Below are 19,792 nucleotides of genomic sequence, written 5' to 3'. Positions count from 1 at the left end.
ATACCAGCTTCGAAGCACTTTCACCAGCACCCAAATTCTAGGATTCCTCCCACCCCAGCTGGTCGTTTAACACACAAAACTGAAGAATGTACTATGATATTTTGATTTGCATGTCTTTGATGGCTAACGGGACTGGCATTTTCTCGTGTTTACTAGTTACATGTTGGTAAAAAAAAATTTTTTTTCATAAGCACTTAAAATGTCACCGGTTTTTTGCTTTTTTTCTTGCACATTGACTCCAGTGTGCAAGAGGAGTCACCTCGCAGGTCAACAGGGCAAGAGATGATGCCAACCCAGTACCAGGACACATGAAAGTCACTGTGACTTCACTGAAGACAAATTCTAAGCGCAGATGGCCATGCCCTCCTCCCCCACCTTCTTGTTCGTCCCTCACCAACCCTGGGGTCCCTTGTTTAGGGACAACGCCAGGAGAAAAAGCAGTGGACGCTCTGAAGGTTTGGAGAGGGCACCCGGTCCCCTTTCCCACCCTAGCCGGACTTGACTAGGCTGAGAGGGCACATCTGTCTACACCTCTGGAACGAAATTCAGGATGGGGGTGTCGCGAGGGTGGGATCCGTAGGGCCTCGGGGTCCCGTGGCAAGGGAGGTGGGCTTCCCACGCATGCAGCCAAGTGGCGTCGAGCATGTGGTGAAGCACCAGAGAACCTCAGCGGTCACCTGCCCCAGTGGTGGGCCTTCTGTTTTACTTCCACCAGGAACGTGCGTTGAGAATTTTAAGTGTGCATGTGTGCCTTGTAAAAACGACAAGCCAAACATGCTCCCTCGCTGGTTAGCCCGGGTGTCCGTGTGCGCGTCGCCGCCCTGCACGCACGAGGTCGAGAATTGTTCAAATCGCCCGCGGTTGCAGCCGGCGAGACAGAGGGGTCTCTGGGGACCGAGAACAGGACCCAGCTGAGCCGGCGTGGCCAGAGCGGCGCCCGAAGCCAGGCAGCCAGAAAGGTGCGGGGACCCGACGGGGCCGAGAAGGACAGCGGACTCCCCGCGGCAGGCCGCGGTGAGCGGGGGCGCGCACCGGGGGTCCGCGCCCGGCCACCTCCGCGCACAGCCCCCGGCCGCCTTCCCCCGCCCGCCGCTGCCCGCTGCGTGACTCGAGCCTTCCTGGCCAAGTACGGGCTGTCCCTGGCCCAACCTCAGCCAGACGCGGGGGAGAGAGAGCAAGGGCTGGGAAGTGCCGGCGGGAAAGGAATTGGCCAGAGGAGAAGAGAAGGAGGAGGAGGATAGAGTCCCGGGCGGAGAGAAACCCCGGACCGATAGCGCGCGAGCGGAAGACTGCGTGCGGCCCGGGCCTTCGGAGGGTCTGCCCCGCCTTTCCCCATCCTTTAGTCCGAATGGAGGGGCAGTGGGGACACAAGCCTCAGGCCGGGTCCGGTTCCCCGCCAGACCCGCGGAAACCCACAAGCCCTGGGCGCAGCCGTCCAGGACCACCTGCTGCCGCGGCCGAACCCGCCGCAGTATTTATACCCAGGGAGCGAGCCCGCACGGCCAGGCGCGGACGTGGGGGGGGGGGGGGGGAGGGGGGAAGGGCCCGCGAGGCCCCGCCCCGTTCTATGCGGCCCCGCCCCCTGCCCTGCCCTCTACACTCGGGGCGCCGGGACCCCCACTCCGGCCCGGGTCCGCGGCCCATTGCCGGGTGTGGGGATTGGCTGAAGGGCGGGCCTCCCTGCGGAAAGCGACGTCACGGCCGTTCCTGCAGTGTGAATGAATCAAAATGCCTGGGTGACCGCGGCCTCCCGGGCGGCCGGCACGCGAAGGGTGGAGGGGGAGGGGGAGAGCAGCGGGCGGGGGAAGGAGGAGGGGAAAAAAGCCAGAGCTGCAGCAACAGCGTCTCCTCAACCCGGGATGTGCACCTACCCCGGAGAGCGAGATCAAAGGGATTTGAAACAGACTGAGGACTGGCGGGGGGAGGGGGCCAGCCAGCCTGTGGAATCCTCCCGGAGAGGCGGAGGGTCTGGCTTCCACCGTGACTTCGGCGGCCTGGTTGGGTTTTGTATTATTATTTTCAAATTTCTGAATCCAGCTTAAGCGAGAGAGATCTCCGTAGACTGCGACTCCCTGGCTCTCGCTCCAAGATGATGCAGAGCGCAGCTGTCCCCGCGGAGGGGGCTGTCAAGGGGCTCCCGGAGATGCTTGGTGTGCCGATGCAACGTAAGACACCCCCCTTTCTCGCGGATTTAATTTGATAACAAGACAGCCAGCAGGCTTGGCCGGTACGGGGCGGGTCGGACGCTGCGTGTAGCCTGGACTGGAGGGGCCGGGCGGGGCGAGGGGCCGCCGGCCCCGGTGCAGAGGCGGTCACAGGGCAGGGGCACTGGCCAGAGTGCGTTTAAAGGGCCTGGCTCTTGGCTTTTGGGGCCGAAAGTGAAAGCCCCCCGATAGTGCTCGAGGCCAGCCGTGGGTACCGAATCTCGCATCTCCAGCCCATTGCTTTTCTAGGAGCGCTGGGAGAGTGCTGTTTGGGGACTCCATGGGAAGGAGCTGAAGGCCAGGCCTGAGGGCTGGGGTGGTCTCTGTAAATCATCCTCCTTCCCGGGGTGACGGTCAAAGCTCGAAGTACCGCCTGTACAACTTCACCCCAGCTGGCGGGAAGTTGGAGAGCGCGTCCCCCGCCCCCGGGGCTGGCGGCGCAGAAGCCCAGGCCACACGCTCTGTCCCCGCGCGCTGGGCGTGCGCGCCTGGTGCGTCCTCAGCCGCTGCTGCCGGCGGCGCCTGCAGCCTGCGCCGCCGGGGATTGCCTGCTCCCAGTGAAGTCGACTCGCCATGTTCCAGCTAGCCGAGGAATGCAGGGGAGGGAGAAGCACCGGGACGAAGTTGTGAACTCGTCTTTGCGCACAGCCTTTGAGCACACGAGGACACAATCTCAGGATGGCTTAGACTCGGAAGCGGAGAGACTAGGTGTTTGGGCGCTTTGCTCGCCCACCCACTTTCTTTACCGCGCCCGAAACTAGCAAGACCGAGGGAGCTCGGGGCGTGTTTATCCCCAGGTCTCTCTGTGTGTGTTTGGGTTTGCGGGCTCACGCATTTTCCCGGAGGGAAGCTATCTATGTCCCTCACTCCCAAACGGAATCTTCGACGGAGAATATGTGCAGAGGTCGGAGCAGTTCCCGGGGTATCGCGCGCGCACGGCGGGCTCCTAGCGAGTCCTGCTCTGCAGGTTGGAGGGCTCTGCGTAACACCCCTGGGCACCGTGGAGAGGGAAAGGTTCCTTCACTCCGTTTGCCAAGGGGCTTTGCTTCCGCCCGCGATTTCTTTAGTGGAGCGGTAGCTACGTTCTCGAGGTTTATTTTAAGTAAATAAAATAATGGTGTCTACCTACGAACTAGGGCGCACGGCTGCGCCCTCCTGCGCCCTAGCTCTCCACCGCAGGGATTCTGCTTGGACCATGCCTCAAAGGGCAGGGTGGCGAGCGTACGTCCTAGGCTTCCCTGGGAAGTTTTTGAGAAGGAACTAGAAGGGGATAGCTTCGCCCAAACCGATTTAGGTTGTTTTTTGGCTATATCCTGCAGTTATCCATTGTCTTTTCCTGTCAACTGTTGGCAAACAGTTCCACGTCGGCACCGCGTCTTGGGAAGTTTACTGCTGACCTAGATGTATCTGTAGAAGACATTGGGGGTTCGCTGCTGCCCTTGCTGCCCCCACCCCACCACGGGCAAGGAGTGGGTTCTCAGCCCCTGCACAAACAGAAACACAGAAGCTGGCAAAGGAGCTCCAAGTCCTTAAGCCGACTGTAGCTCTGCGTGAATGAGGGGAGTGTGTGAGTGGGCAGAAGGCGTGTGTGTGACTCATGTCCTTGTTACCTGGTAAGTCTGTGCTTTAATAGTTGTGGTCCTTAGGTGGACTGTCAGGACCGCGAAGAAGGAAGGGTGGGGGGAGACTGCTCTGACAGCCTTTTTCCAGGATGCTCCGCGCACACTCTTAGATTGTCTCACTTACTCAGAGACAACTTTGATTTCCACCTCAAAAACTCAATTTCCTAAAATGCCTAGAGCTTGCTTTCAGAGCTACAGTTCACCAGGGCTCGAGTTGGGGTTCCAACCATAGAAAACTCTGTGAGGCAGAATGGGACTCTGGTCCCCTGCACCCAGCAGAGGCAATGCCCAACCAGGAGAGGTTGGTCTGCCCTTCCTTTTGTCTTGTCCTGGTTCTGTGGTCTGGGTTGCAGGGGGCAATGGTCAAAAATGAGGGGCCCAATCCAGGAAGATTTAGGAGTCCAGCTTTTTTTTCTTTTTTCCTTTGGGGATGTGCATGGAACATACCCGCTTCCAGCAGATGCGGCTTCTGGCCATTAAGCTGTTGGTGCTGGGAACTGGGCATAGGTGGGGCGTGGTCCCCTCACACACACAGACACCGCCATTCTCTTTTATGGGGCAGGAGGCCCACTGGCCTAAGAACTCCGGGTGGGGTGGGGGTTGGGGGCATGTCCTTGGGCCTCAGGGGAGAAGGGTCATCCCAGGTCTGTGAGTGTTTAAACCGTGGGGGAGAGGAGAGAACAGAAAGGCTCTCCCGCAAGGGTTGTTCCAACCCCACAACTGGAAGGTTTGAGTTGTCCCCCCACCCCCAGCCGGACATACACAGACACATATTCATTTCTTCACTCTGAGCCACCATAGATGGAGCACTTCAGAGCACACATGTGGGGATCCCCCAACCTGGGTCCTTCTGGTGCCCTGGCCTCATAGGGGCGTTTTAGGGATTTGAATCCAGTTTGCTTCACCTGTAGTTGGAATATTCTTTTGGGCTTGGCTGAGTTACACTCCCTTATGGAAAACATTACCAAGTAGTGTAAGAAATTCTCTCTTGGCCTCCTTGCTTGCTCTTTGCCCGACCCCCCCCCACCCTCCGTCCTGGGCGGACTTGTTAGTGTGGTTGACCCCCTCCTGCTTCCCTGAGCTGGGGTTACAGGGCTGGTAAGAGCATCGCCAATTCGACAGCGACGGGCAGCCCAATGGGGCCCACGCCAGGCTCAGACTTTTCGAGAGGTGCTTGAGGATCTTCATCTGATTGAGGGGCATCAGCGTGGGGCAAGAAAGCTCGGGAAGAATGGAGCGAGAGGAGTCAGGGAGTGATCCCAGAGTGACCTGGGGTAGAGAAGTGGAGCCCCACCACCTTAAATCTTCCCCGAGTTGCCGTGCATCCCGGCTTCTGCCTCTGGGGTCAGTGTTTTCTAAGGAACTCAACCCCCCCTCTCCTTACTCTGGGTGGCAGCTGGGCTGTTAGTAGGAGGCTGCACCCTCGAGGTCACGTCCAGCACGGCCCAGGTCACATCCAGCAGTGTCCGGAGGGCCCTTTTGAAAAATTTGGGTGTTCCCCCCCTCCCCCAGCCAGGTGGATAGGTTCAGAAAGGGACCCTGTTCTAAGCTAGCGGATCCCAGCTACTTGACCCACAATTAGGGTCGCGGGTCTCTCAGGAATTCTGGGCACAAACTGCTAATGCCAAGGTCTTCCCCCTCCCTCCGGGCTGTAGAACACCAAGGTCTGAATTCTCACAGCTCCCGACCCAGGGCGTGGGTGGGGGGGTGGGCAGCATTGGATGCGGTGATCGCCTCCCGATCTTCCTCCGAACCTGTCTGCTCCCTGAAATCATCGGTTTCCACACGCATCCGGGCCCTGCTGGCCCCTCTTGCACGCCAAGACGCCGCGGAACAGTAAGGGACATACAGGGAGGTGGCGTTTTATCCACCCCTTGCCTTCGGTTTGGGCCTGTTTCCCACACAGTCTCCCAGGGCACCGAGCGAAAGGACAACGGCCCCCGACGGCCCCCGGATTGCTGACTGGAGAGCTGGCCCACCCGGGCGGGAGGAAGGGGAAATCCTCCCGGTCCAGGCGCGGAGTGATAGATGGGTAACATGTCTGGGACATCCCCCATCCCACCCTTGTCTCCTAAAATATCTACTTCTTGCAGCTCTTGCGAATCCCGAAGCTGTGGGAAAAGGGTATTTGCTTTTGTATTTGGTAGGATCTGGGTGAAGAACTTCTCTAGGACGCCCCACCACCCTTTCTTCCCTTCCAGGGCGCGTGGGGGGAAATCTTGCAGCACCGATCGAGTCAGAATCCCCGCCCCCGAACCTCTCTTCTTTGCAGTCCATTTCTTAAGGGAAGGAATGGACTCCTTTCCCCGGGGCCAGGAGTTCTTTCAAACTCTGGAGCAGCGATTCGAGCTTCTTTCCAGTCCTGCCTTCCCTGGTGGTGCCGGAAAGAAAAAGAAGAAAAAAATTTATTATATGATATATATCTCCATGTATTACATATATGGAGAGACAGAGAGATATTGATTGATTCAGATTCCGATACAGAAATTCAGACAGCAGCCCCGGGCACCACAAATCTCCTTCCCCGCGTCAGAAAAATATTGTCAGGCGCGAGCCAACTTTTAAAGGTCAGACGGGTGGCTGTCCCCGCCGGCAGATTCAGGCCTTTACGGGTTGGGGATTCAGATTCCCTAACCCCGGGGATCCCACCCCAGCCTCGGGCCAGAGCTTCGCACCGCCCAGAAGGGAATTTGGAGAAAGCCGGGTGACCACGGCGGCGCCTCGTTTTCGGAGGCGGGTGGCCGAGGACACCCGAGGGGCGATTGGGCTCTGGCCTCCCGCGTTCCACCGTCTGGATCAGAGAGGACAGTGAAGGCGGAGGGGAGCCCTCCTTGGCAGCGCGCGACCCCAGTGCGCTCAGGGATCGGAATTAACGATTTCACCCGGACAAGGAGCGGGCAGCCAGGGCGGGTGAGGGGCGAAGGTCTGCAATGAGCGGTCCCCAGTGTCCGGGGAAGATGGGAAGTCGGGACTCAGAAGAGGCAGCAGGACCTAACTCGAGTTGTTTCCTCGCTTGGCCGCAGTGCGGGCTCGTGGAAAACCAGCGCCAGGCGGGGCTGGGCGGGAGCGGCGTCCTCGGGTCTGGGAGCGCGACCTGCGTGACCCCGGCGCGACCAGGGCAGAGCTCCTCCGCCCCGCGGGTAGGCGCAAGCCTGGGTGGCCCAGGAAACTGGCGATACATTCCTTCAACAGGCGTTTGCCGCGCACCTGCGGGTGCTGTGCGCTCACCCGACGCTTGCCCTGGATGTTGGAGGGCTTGCTAGTGGAAGCCAGTGCGGACAGGACGGCCTTTCTGGGGGAGCCAGCTTTGCGCGCGCCACGTCCCGCAGCCCGAGACAGAGGCCGTGGCTGCGAAGGGGGCAAGGGGCGGACGACCTCTGTCTCCACTGCGCGCCTCATTCGGCGTTCCCGCGCCTTGGCCCTTTCACTATCCCACCTTGCCGGGTCCGTTTCTCGGTTGACTATCCTGAGCTGGCCGGAGCGAGCCGGGACTGGCCAAGCCCGCGACCCGGTTCCCGCTCCCCTTTGGAGCGGTGGCAGGACTGCCCGCGGGGAAAGGCGCGGTAGGCGGGAGCGTCGACTGCGTGCCCAGCCGAGGGACGCCCGAAACTTCTTTCTCCCCATACTCATTTCTCAGCAAGCATTTGGGAAGACAAAACTAAACTCCAACTCCAGCGGCTCAAGCCTTTCCAGGACTTTAATCCTTGGAAAGGATTTTTTTTTTTTTTTTTTTTTTTTTTTTTTTTTTTTTTTTTTTTTTTTTTTTTCCTATTTGGGGAGCGGCTCCTCCAGCACGGATCCTGGAGGCAGCCAGCGGGTCCGCGAGGTCCGGGCACCCAGAGCGCCGTGCCCGCCTTCGAGCCTCGGCTCCGGGCCCTGTTCCCAGCACTTAGCGGACCTCGACGAGCCCTCGAAACGTGGCGGGCTCAAGGGAGATGAGGCCTCTACCTGGGCAGCTGATGAAGTAAATTAAATTCGACCTGGAGGTGTAGTTGGTGCCACAGTGTGTCGGGAAAGGCGCAAGGGCGCCGGCCGCGGGCTGCACCTGCCTTTCGGCGGAAGCCGCGGCGGGCGGGAGCCCAGCGCCGGCTTCAGTCTGGGGCCCTCAGAGGTTGGCTTCATCCAGGACGGGACTTTTTTTTGTTTGTTTTTTTAGACGGCAGAGTGAATATCCTTTAAAGGGATCTGAAGGGTGAAACTAATCAGGAAGGAGAGGAATTATTAGCCAAGCCGGGACGGGATAAAACCGGGAACTACAGGAAGTTGAAGGAAGACCAAATGCTAGGTGTACCTTCCTCTAGACACGCCAGAAACAAAGCGGGGGGTTAAGGCAAGAATGTTGTCTGAGTGCTCTGGGGATTAGACCAACGCTAGTCCTCAAGCCGGCTTGGAGACCGCCTACAGCCCTGAAAATACCACGGTCCGTTTTTTAAAAATCGAGTCCTCCTGGAGGTGAGGTGGGGGTCGAGGGAGGCAGGGAGCCGGCAAAACAATTTCTTTCCAGTGAGTAGACAAAACACGGCCCACGGGGGGCGTCTTAGGTTCTGAACACTGACCTGCTGACCCCTGCTGACCAGGTGTAGACAGCCTCAAGTCCTAATATTCCCATTGTCCTAGCTTCCCATTTGCCTCGGATTTCATGCCCGTTCACTGTGTGCTACAGTCAATTAGTGAGTACTTAGCACCGCATTAGCAGACAGAACCCAGAGAGACACCCTTGCTGAGGAGGCAGCTCTGGAGGAAGGGGAGGAGGGTTGCACCTGCAATTCTCCAGGGATGGAAAATTAGTTAACAGGGACTAACCTTTCCCTCCGGTTGTTAAAAAAGACTGCTTTGAGCCTCTTGTTTTGGTCAGCAAGGATGGATATTTGGTGGATTTCTCTGGCTGGGAAACTAGTCTCCTCCAAATTGAAGAGTTGCGGTTGGGGAGGGTTGGTGGCCTTCGATGGAGGGTCCTTGTATCATTGCTTTCATTTAGGGAAATTTATCAGGATTAGAGCCGAGAAGCTTCGGAATGCATAGAAACTCAGAGCCAGTTTAGCTGTTGACAGGGTGAAAGGAATAATACCACCTACTTTGGGAAGCAAGGTTGGAAACGGACTGGACCAGCAGTTTGCGGTGGTAGAACCAGATACTGGGGTTGGAGATGGTGGGGGCGGGAGGGGGAAGGGTTCAAGTTTACTTTTGTAATGATTTTCTGCCTTTTTTTCCCTCTTAGAATGAGTGTTAACAAGGCCCACGGCACAGATGTGAGCAAACAAACAGGGTCTACTGCTTTTAGTAAAATCCCATCGTGGCTTACATGTCTGCCTTCATTCTCATTCTCTTTCTCTTCTTCCTTTCTTCCCTTCCTCAGTTCTTCCTTCCTTCTTTTGTGAGGTCTCTGGTACGCGCATGAATTCACAGCACAGGGGGTTTATTGGGGGTTGACGCTCTGACCGGCTGCAGGGTGGTGGGATCCCTTACCTTCTTTTTCGTAGTGTTTGGAGGCAGGGTAGTTTCTGGGTCCAGAGCCAAAGCCTCCTTGCAGCTGGGCTATTGTTGTTTGTGGTAGGGAAAAGTCACCTGAAACAGAGTCTGCTGTGAGATGAGATTTTACCTTTTTTCAGGTCCTAAGCTCTATAGGAGCCCTGATCAAAATGGAGCACACATCAACCATTGTGAGGCACTACTGTTGGAAGTAGGTGGACAGGTTGGGTTTAATTGGCAAAATTAGAATTGATTCTCCCTCGGAAAATGTACTTCGGGTGAACTGTATGAACGGCGGATTGGAAAATCATCTTGGGAGGCAAATCTAAATCCTGTTGTTATTTTGGTGGATATCTTTTCTCAGATTTCCCCACCCTCCCCTCTGCCCTCCCTCCGACAGTCTGGGGCTAGCCACAGATGTTTTACTGTGGTATCTCACCCCCAAATGCCTTTAAAGTATAATTTACTTTAATTATAATGTTAGAGGGTTAAGGGATTGGTTCTGGGAATGGCTTAACAGAGACAAAACTTGCAGCCAAATTAATTGAAAGTTTCTTGTTATGAGGGAGAGATTGCCAAACATATGGAATACCGCTCCGGAATGAGACATCAGAAAAATACATTGTGGAGATTTAGCAATGACTAAATGTGAAGATAGAGTGGAAATAGAGATGTGCCTACAGCGTTTCCGTAGACTGCCAGTCATGGTTTAATGGGCTTTTTCTGTTTTATTTGCAATTACTGAGAATATCCAATATCCTACTGAAGAATGTTATTTCTGTGTCAATATCTAATTTAGAACATAATCCCACACCTGCAGATACATATCTACATTATGTATTTTATTTACTACAGGACTCCTTCTATTAAAATGTGATCCACATTCAGCCTTAAAATGGTAACATCGAGATTGTCTCCAGGATATTTCTTGAATCTGATGTTTATATATTGAAGAGGTTACTGTTTTCTGAGCTGCCTGAGCAGAAAAAGAACAAAAGAGGTAGTCAAAGGGACCCCAAACCACCAAAGGAAACAAATAGGATCTGGGTGGGGGAAGGATTTTGAAAGAGGAGCGGAGGGAAAAAACATTAGGTGTGATCATTTCTGATATGAGAAAGCTTTTCTGACTTTTTTCTAGTTGTTCGTCATTTGTCCACACACACACACACACACACACACACACACGGAAAAACTAGAAATGAGATGACCCATTTGAAGGTTGATGTATTTTTTAAGTATATAAGCAAATATAATTATAATACAGAATATGATTTACCTTAAATGCAATACCAGGGTTTTTTTTTTATTAAGGTTTTCTCAGGATTGTTGTGGCTCTAAGTTCACTGCCATCACAAAATACTACAATGTCCAATGCACCTTTGCTTCTTAAGTTTTGAAGAATTAATATTGGAATTTTATGCTTCAGTTGTGTTGTTTATGAGATAATTCTTACTAAGTTATGAAGAAATGTATAAAATATTTGGGAAATTTATGTTATGGTCTCTTTAACATGCATGGGTTCAGAATAGGGGAAAATATGAAAAAAAAAAAAGGAAGCTATAAATTGTTCAGTAAAAACAAATTGTCCTTAATAGGAGGATGGGAAATAAAGAGCCAGGACACCGGGGGGGGGGGGGGGGAGCCCAGACACACAGAGTCATGATTTGTCATATAAAACTGCATCCTGGACCTCCTGTTCGTGGACTGCATAGATGAATTAGTCCTCGGTTCCTTCCACCACAATTGTCAGGTGATTTAAAAGGGGAGTTGGGACCAGAAAACAGGATTTTCCTGTCAGTGGTGGTGGTGGCAACTTTGAATTGAAAAGCTTTATTTTTGAAATGTGTATCCAGTACTAGAACTTTTAATTAATTTAATTTTAACTCTACCACTGTTAGAATTCTTAGAGTTGGAGATTCCAGAAGCTGGCCTTGAGTTTTGGCAGGCATGGTCCCATGCCTGGTATGTCCTGTGGTCATATGTCGATACACTTTAGAATTAGTCACTCCCAGACTAAATCAATAAGCCCCCACAGAGCGGACTTTCCCTAACCTGCCTTTTTAAAACCATCTTCCTTCTTACTCTGGGAACCTTTGATAATGGGCAGCAATGTTTACCATTCATTGACTGTTGTTTTCTCCCCTTTATATGTGGGGAAGGAATGGAGAATTCTAAGAAAAACAATATTTTTGCACAGTATTTCACTTGTATGTGTGTTTTCTTTAAGTCCTATTTGGCTTCTTTTTTTCAGTTTTAAGTCAGTAAAGAAACTTAACAAATATAAACAAAATCATGTATTTTTGGAAACATATATCGGCCAAATGTTATTTAAGATGAGCTCAAAACCACTCCCTTCTGGAGTTTGGAGCAAAAGGGTTTGGAGCGAAAGCCACTGGCTTTTGTGTTAGAAGCCTTGGTCTTCAGTCAGCTCCAGAACCTGTCCCAGACGAAAAGAAGCCTCTAGCTCCAGTTTGTGTCCCCACAGTTTGTGTCCCCAACTGTGTCCCTTTAGGGAAGCTCTTTCAAGTGTAGATGCTCACTTTGCTGGGTTTCTGGGAAGAGTAAATGCGCAAGCAGATTTGCAAGTACTTGACAAAGTTCAGAGCTGGGGCAGTCTTAAAGACCAGGATGTTCCCAACTGGCACATGGTGCTGCCCTCACTGGCTGGAGTGCTCCTGGGTGTCCCAAGAGGGGCCGAGCCTACTGGGAGTGTCCCGGGATCTGCGGACCGGGAGCCCCAGAAGCGTCTCCCACAGACGCTGGCCCCCTATCCTGAAAGAAGCCGGGGACACCTTGGCATGAGCATGAGGGTGTTAAGTCAGATTGTGAAACAAAAAGAGGGACTCTGTCCAAAGGGCAGTCAAAAAGTCTCGTGGGACTCCAAGGTGAAACATCAAAGTCCAAATTTTAAGAAATATTAATCTGATCTGGGGGCATGATCTGAGGGCATGGTTAAATGAACATTATTCCTAATAGCACACAATAACTTAGTTTTAAAATATTAAGATATTCATCAGCATTATGGTTCCGATAGAACTATCTGAAATTCCAATTCATTTTCCCGGAAAGATGCACTTTCTTCAATACATTTTAGAAGTTATTGTCAAGTGTGGTTTTCTAGCCTTAGTCTCTTTGGTGGAAAAAATGTTGTTGTTCTTTCATGATGAGAGGTAGAAAACACCATTTTTCAAAGAATTAAAATCGATCAAACAAACACACGCAAACCATCTCCAAAATGTTTCAGGGTGGCCCCTGGTTCCTTGAGAGCAGTTTCTTGGAAATGAAGAAACGTGAGTGGGGAATAAAAATGCACAGTACTTTTTATATGTCATGGAGAGGGGGAGTTGTAGGGGGGCAATTTGGTCCACCACAGACCACATCAGACCTTTCGACTGACCTCCCCTACTTCCCAGTTTTCTAAAACTTCACTAATGGAGGAATTTGGGGATTTCAAATGGAATCCATCTTCGGATGGGCCACTCTGGAAAATAAGCCCGTCATGCCCATGCCACAGGACTTTAGGTGATTTGAGGGCTGGGCATCATGTTACGGGTTTTATAAGCTCCTTTCATGAAGAAGTAGATTAAGGTTATGGGCAAAGAAAAGGTTTTTAGCCATTTCTTATCAAATAAGAAATAGTCACTTTTCCATTGGGCATTTAGGTATCTCCAAGAAAAATACTCAAATCCTCAGTTGTTAATTTGGACTCAATCCACTCTTACCTGCATACATTACAGCAGAAGTGGAGTGAGCTCAGCTGGTTGGGGGGTCCTAGCCTCCCTGTTCTCACCATTGACATATGGGGAGGGCACCAAGGTCTGGCAAATTTGCCCTCATTTTATGGAGAAAAGAGTCTGCCAGATTTCTTTATGCCAAATAGACTTAACCTTGTAATGTTGCATTATCTGCTATTTATACTCCGAGATTATGTTGATTAGAAAGGGGTATACATCTTCCAGATGCTTTAGAACTAAGGGGATGGAGGAGAGTTTTGAGTGTTTTGTGTGTGGGGAGGGTATTGATGGAGGGGGAGATTATATTGAGAAATAATGAAACATGAAATAATTTTAATGTACTTTAAGTATATAAATTCATCTTGTTGGCAACTGGCCATGGGAGAATGGAAAAGGGAGCTGCCATTGAGCTTGGACAATGGTATTATGGGGCCAGGTGTTTTATACTCATTCTCTGATGTGATCACACAGCAACCCTGAGAGACTGTGTTATCATCTCTGTTTTCCAGGTCAGGAAACTGGGGCTCAAAGACTGTAAACAATTTGTCCAAGATCATATATATGGTAGACTCCGATCTGAACCCAGGTCTAGCAGACTGTGATCTGGGATTTATTATAAACAGTTTGGCAGACCCAAAGATTTGAAGATCTAAACTCCAAGCAGAACTGAAAACTTTCAAATTCTCCCAAGAGTTTTCTAAAAGAATAGTTGAACAAAACGTTTCTACTTCGCCCTAGCTTCCTGTATCACTCAATGCCCGCTTTCCTCACGGCCTCGAGGTTGGACAGCTCCCTTATTCAGAGATGGCTTCCTTTCCATAGACAGAGCTCGACTTCAGAAGAATTGGCTTTTTTCCAGGACGGCGATGCCTCAGCCTGTGTGTGAGGAAGCGTGTGTGTGCAGGTTTATGTGTATGTGTGACTCTGTGTAAGTACTGTGGGGTATGTGTGCTTGTGTACCCGCGAGTGTGTGTGTTAAAAGTGTGTGTCTAAGTATATGCAACGATGTGTATGTCTGTGCGTCTATGTGAATGTGGTATGTGTGAGTGCCTTTGTGTATGTCTCAGGGTGTATCTTTGTTCATTTCTGGTTGTGTGTGTTTCTCTATGTGTGTTAGGACGCATATGTGTGTTTGTGTCATGTGTGTCTGTGTGTATACTGTTAAGTAGGTGCGAATATGTGTGTATATCTGACTGTGCATATGTGTTTATGTGAGTGTGGGTGCAGGTGTCTGCATGGCGAGCAAGTGTGTCAAGGCAAGCCTTCTTGTCTATACAGCTGCTCTACCTGTGTTTAGGTCTGTGCTTTGGGCCATGTCACTCTGTAGGACTGACAGAAGATTCTGGGCCTCGCCGATGGGGAGTGTATTGTACTGTGTGATCCAGTATCTCCCCGGATTCCTTGGCTGTTCCATGGGCTTTGTTGTCTTTGCGTGACCAAGCTTCCTCTCCGCAGAGTCCCAGCAGAGAGCATCACCAAAGAACACTTGCGTGTGGATAAGATAAAAATTTTCATTTAAAATGAGATGACTCTTCATAATCAGGAACTGAGTTTATAGATTAAATTTTGTCTTAGTGACTCCAAGGGCCTGCTTAAATACCAGTTTTGAAGGTGGAATTTTGTGATATCAAACACTGCATAAAAAGTACGTCGAATTTACTGGGGATTTGGAAATCTTCTGGCTCCTTGGAAATTTTGGTTACAACTTAATTTCTGGTACGAGACCTACATAATCTCTGTCCTGTTCAGGCTCTCTGAATTTAAAAATAATAATTTATTGTAGGTTTTAAAAAAGGCTCTTGTTGTTGCTCCTAGAAAAATTTCTAGATAGCTTACATTTCACACTAATCAAAATAATTACATGGAGTGCTGTCACCTGAAGTGTGGGATCTGAGTTCACAAGTCTCCACCCCCTCACAGGCAGGGATGAATCTGAACTTGACAGATGCCATCAACAAGCTGGCACCTTGCAGCTGGGTGGAGGGGATCAGCAGGACAGGGGCTCCTACTTCCCACCCTCGGGGCATTCGGTGTCCGTCCCAAACAACACATGCATCCTCTGTCCAAAGGATCTAAATCTATGTCTCAAACATTTCCATCTGCCCAATTGTTAAGAAGCAACAGAGGCCAGCGGCTCATCTACTCCCTTGTCACTGGACACAGAGCAGCTTTGAGACTACCTCTCTGCCTCCATTTCCCCTCCATAAAATGACAGGGTAGAGCCAGCCAGGTGAGGCATGTCCAGATCCCTCCCGCTCTCAGGTTGGGTTTAGCCAACCTTAAGCATAGGCTCCTGGTTCAAATCCCCGTTACCCCATTGTGGGACTTGGGGCACTTTGCTTCACCTCTCTGAGGCTTAGTTTTGTCATCTGTAAAATGGGGATAACAACACCTTCCTCACCAATTTGTACAGATTATTGACGTAATATACACCCAAGACCTGGCAGAGTTCACGACAGGCTCTTGATGTCTGGTTTTACCATTACTGGTATATTAGGGATCTCTTAAATCATTTCTAGGTTACTTTTGTTTTTAAAAATGCCACTCCCCTCTCAAAATCTACATTGGAATACAGTGTGAGACGTTTTTTTTGTTTTTGTTTTTGTTTTGTTTTTTAACTTAAAAATCACCTTGGTTTGGCCCTCACATTTTTGCCAAACTCGAGGACCCCAGTTTGGCCCGAAGGCCCCTGAGAACCCCCAGTGTGGGCAGCACAGATGGACTCAGCAGGGAGCATCCATGCAAGCCGGAGGCTGAGATGGCTTGTCTGTCTGCTTTTAGTGTTGTTCCTAAACGTGATGTTGTCTCCGTTTCCAAGCCTCTAAAACTCCCCTGCCCGCCCTTCCCTGCATACATTAGCCTTAATGTATTCTCTCTTGAATACTCATCATATTAAGGCTCCCGGTAGATACCTAGCTCGAAATAAATTTTATGAGCACACATCCTCGCCCTCATCCCCCTGCATTTGCGGCCGGCAGGAGAAATACAGCCGTATCTTTCCTGGAGGCAAGGCCAGACAACAATTAGGTGGGAATCGACGCCCTCTGGCCCCGGAGCCGGGCGGGGTGCGGGAGGGAGCCGGCGGGCGCACTCCCCGCGCCCAGAGGACGGTTCTCCGTCCGGGTTCTCCTAGGGTTCAATCGCGGGCACCGGCGGGGTACCCGGCCCTCGGACTCAGCCGTTCGCTCACACAAAGATGTCCCTAGCGGGCCGTGTCCCCGCGTCCCCGATGGCCCCGGGCGGCGGTGCTCAGCGGGCAGACGGTTTGCACACGGTCTGGGACCTGGGACGGGCTGGTGGGCACGGGTTCCTGCCGATCTGCGAGCCACTTCCGTGCGAGAGGGCCTCGGTCTTCTCTCCCCTCGCGTGCAAAATGGTGCCAGAGCAGTGCTCCTCCACACACACCGCCTTCCGCCAGCCCCTGGCTTGGCGGCTGTGGCGGCTCCGAATGCCGACGCGGGAGCAGGAGAAACCGCGCCCGCGCGCTGCGTGAGCGCCTTTGCACGAGTCGTCCCCCCTCCCCCACCCCTCGCAGGCTGGCCTTGTCACACGGCCGGAGCCCCTGGTCGTGCACCCCTCGCTCCTCAGTCTCCTCTCTGCTTATCCAGACGTCTCCACTGCTAAGGCCCCCTGCTCCTGGACTTCTTCCTGCTGCTCCAGGGAGGCCAGTCCTGATGGTCCCGGAGAGAGGCAGGGGTGTCGTTGTAGTGGGAGGAGCACTACCTGTCTTGCGGACACAATCTGAGCCTCCACAGGGGCGTGGGGACATCTGTGCAGCGATTCTCGATCAATGAGATCAAGCGCATGAACGTGGGTCCCTAACTTTCCTTCCCTTCAGCCACAGCAGCACCACACACAACACACACTTACTGCAATTATCTCCTAGTAACAGCAAACCTTTATTGAGCACCTACTGGATACTGGCCCTGTCCTACAGTATTGATTCACTTACTCTTCATAACAATCCTCCCAGGGACTGCTGTCATCATCACCCCCAGGCCCTCCTTGTTACAGATGAGAGAACCGGGCAGAGAGAGAGGCCAAGTAATTTGTGGAAGGTTAAAAAAGCAGAGCCAGGGTTCAAACTCAGGCAGGCTGGCTCCAGAATCCATGGTCCCACCCTGTGTCCTACCCATCCCCCCTTATTTGCTGGAGATTCCTGTTGCTGTCCTGTGTGCTTAGTACCTTGCTGGGGACATCAGAACTGTTTGGTAAGTAACTTGGTAGCTGGTTGGTTGAACATTTTCTTTGTCAAAGAGGAAAACTTCAGAGATAGAAAAAAATGCCATACGCCCTGGGACAGGTAGCAAATGTCCAGACCCATGCATCTCTGTCTCATTGTGGTTCCTGTAGTTTCCGTGGGGCATTTTGGTGTGAGAATGGAGTCAAAGGGCAAGGCATCTAGTGGGTCTGACTTTCAGGCAAATGTTGGTAGCTGCTGAGGCCAGAAAGGGGAACAGACTGGGCTTGGGGGGTTACCGTGCCCAACACTGACATTTGTGTGTCGACACGGTGATGTCATTTAGTGAGTGTCCCCATAGCCTGTCTACAGGTTTGAGACACAAATGATTTAGAACTTGAGAGAGCTTTCTTTCTACATAGATGTGTTCAAACTTTGTCCCCTGTGCTTTGAGGCCAGTTCCCTTACATTAATACTTTTAAATTATATCACACCGACAAAGATGATATGAATCAAGAATGTAGGATTCCGGAGAGATTTGGTTTGTTGATATTTTGGAGTGCACGGGAGAAGCAGGTGAACTGTTTCGAGGTGAGCTTCTTAGAGAGGATTTGATCCAATATTTATGTAGTGATACATATCTGTGGAGCTACTCGTGTGTACCAGGCACTGTGCTAGGCGGCTGGGATACATAGCTGCAAAAGAAACATTATTCTGGCCCCGGGAGGATCTCCCCTCCTAATAAGAAACACTGGGTGCATTGGATTTCAGTTCCCATGTGCCTCGTTGACCAATGACCTTTGTGCAGTGCACAGCCTGCACAATTATATGTGGCAGCCCTAAGGGTTTGGGTTCTGTCCTTTCCCTCCAGTGGGACATGAATCGTGAAGAACAGGAAGGCATCCACACAGGGTGGTCGGGTTAGCCGTGCTGTGTGGAAGGCTCACTCTGCCTTTCTCTCCTCTCCCCACAGAGATCCCTCAGTGTGCCGGCTGCAACCAGCATATCCTGGACAAGTTCATCCTGAAGGTCCTGGACAGACACTGGCACAGCTCTTGCCTCAAGTGTGCAGACTGCCAGATGCAGCTGGCGGACAGGTGCTTCTCCAGGGCCGGGAGCGTCTACTGCAAGGAAGACTTCTTCAAGTAAGCCAGAACCCAGGGTGCAGCCTCCCTCCCATGCCCTGGTCTGTATCTGCCTCTCCCCGCTGGGGGTGGGGGAGAGAGCTGGCAGAGGGCTGGAGCCAAACTTCTGCAAGGGGGGCCGACAAAGGATTCCGGCGAATCCTGAAGGGAATGCTCCTTCTTGGTGTTGGTTTCTTGGGCCACGTGGCTCTATCATTCCTGCCACTTTCAGGGTGGCTGCTTTGAGTTTTGCACCTCGAATCTAGAGGAGTCTTCGTGGCTGCTTGGGGGCCCCAGAGGCTTGGAAGAGTTGCTCCTGGTCGGGGTCAAGCCAGGCTCTGTTAGTGTCATCGCTTTCAATGAAAACATGATGAAGAGGCAGTTTGATGTGACGGTTAAGAGCCCAGACCCTTGACTGGGTTTGAATCCCTTATTAGCTGTGTGCTCTTGGGCAACTTACCTAACTTCTCTCTGCCTCTGGTTACTTATCTATAAAATGTGGCTGCTGATCATAGTTCCTACCTCACTGTTATTAGCTTTGAATGGATCAATATGTGTAAAGTCCGTAGGACAGTACCTGACACCTGAGTGTTAGCTTTTAAGACTGTCCTCAATTCCTTCTGGGGTTGGATCCATCAGAAAAAATCCTGCTGGTCATGGAGAGGAGACCTTCTAGAATTTATCTTCTGTGGCATTTCGTCTGGGGCTTCTCTCCCGGAACCCGTTGCCCGGGGCACTCAGGCTGGTGCCTCAGCTCACCTGGACCAGCTGGTGACAGCAAGACCAGCAACAAGAGAAGGGAGGTGTCCATCGGTGACGCGGAGCCCAGGGTGGGTGGCCCACGGGGGTGCGCTGAGGGGGGCGGGGCTTCTGGGGAGGCTCATCAAAGCCTGGAAACACTTGGCACAAATGAGCAAGCCTCAGAGGGGCGGCATGCCTCCTTCAGAGGTCATGTATTCTGCACAAAGGGAGGGGACATGAGGACAAATGCCACTCCTGGATCCAGGACATGTTTCTCCCAAATCCTGCCAAGGTTGAACTTCAGAGAACAGGTGATTTGAATTTCTGAGGATTCTCAAATTTCATTAGCCCAATACGAGTTGAAAAGCACATTAAAGGTGATCTTGGTTTCTACTGGGGCTTCCTCCAAGGCTTGTGCTCAGAAGGCAACACTCATTGTCGCCATCACACTTGGGTCAAAAATGCACCGCTCTCTCCCTTGGTGTGCGTGTGAGCATGTGCACTCACACGTGCCTGTGTGTTCATGTCAGTGCCTATATGCTGCCTGAGGGCAGGGGCAGTAGGCGCGCAGGCACATCCAACAGATTCCTGATGGCTCCGACTCAGGGCCGGGCCTCTGGTTCTCCCTCTAGGTCTTTTCCGTGCTCTCTGTCCTCCCAGTCTTCCTTTTGCTCTCTCACCTCTGAACCTTGCCTTGCTTCCTTCATTCTGGCATTTA

At 52.1% G+C, this 19,792-nt stretch overlaps 1 protein-coding gene across 1 annotated transcript in view; it reads left to right on the top strand.

Moving 5' to 3' along the window:
- The first annotated feature begins 2,089 nt into the window (after positions 1-2,089).
- LHX4 (LIM homeobox 4) overlaps positions 2,090-19,792 on the top strand; it is a 41,719-nt gene continuing 24,016 nt past the window's right edge. Inside the window, exons 1-2 of the mRNA XM_007096191.3 lie at positions 2,090-2,165; positions 18,183-18,354. Coding sequence (XP_007096253.1) covers positions 2,090-2,165; positions 18,183-18,354 — 248 coding nt within the window. The remainder of the gene's footprint in view (positions 2,166-18,182; positions 18,355-19,792) is intronic.

This window comes from Panthera tigris, chromosome F3 (genome assembly GCF_018350195.1).
Source record: "Panthera tigris isolate Pti1 chromosome F3, P.tigris_Pti1_mat1.1, whole genome shotgun sequence".
Taxonomy (NCBI): domain Eukaryota; kingdom Metazoa; phylum Chordata; class Mammalia; order Carnivora; family Felidae; genus Panthera; species Panthera tigris.
Note: the sequence above shows the minus strand (reverse complement) of the source record. Positions and strands in the feature narration are given on the sequence as shown.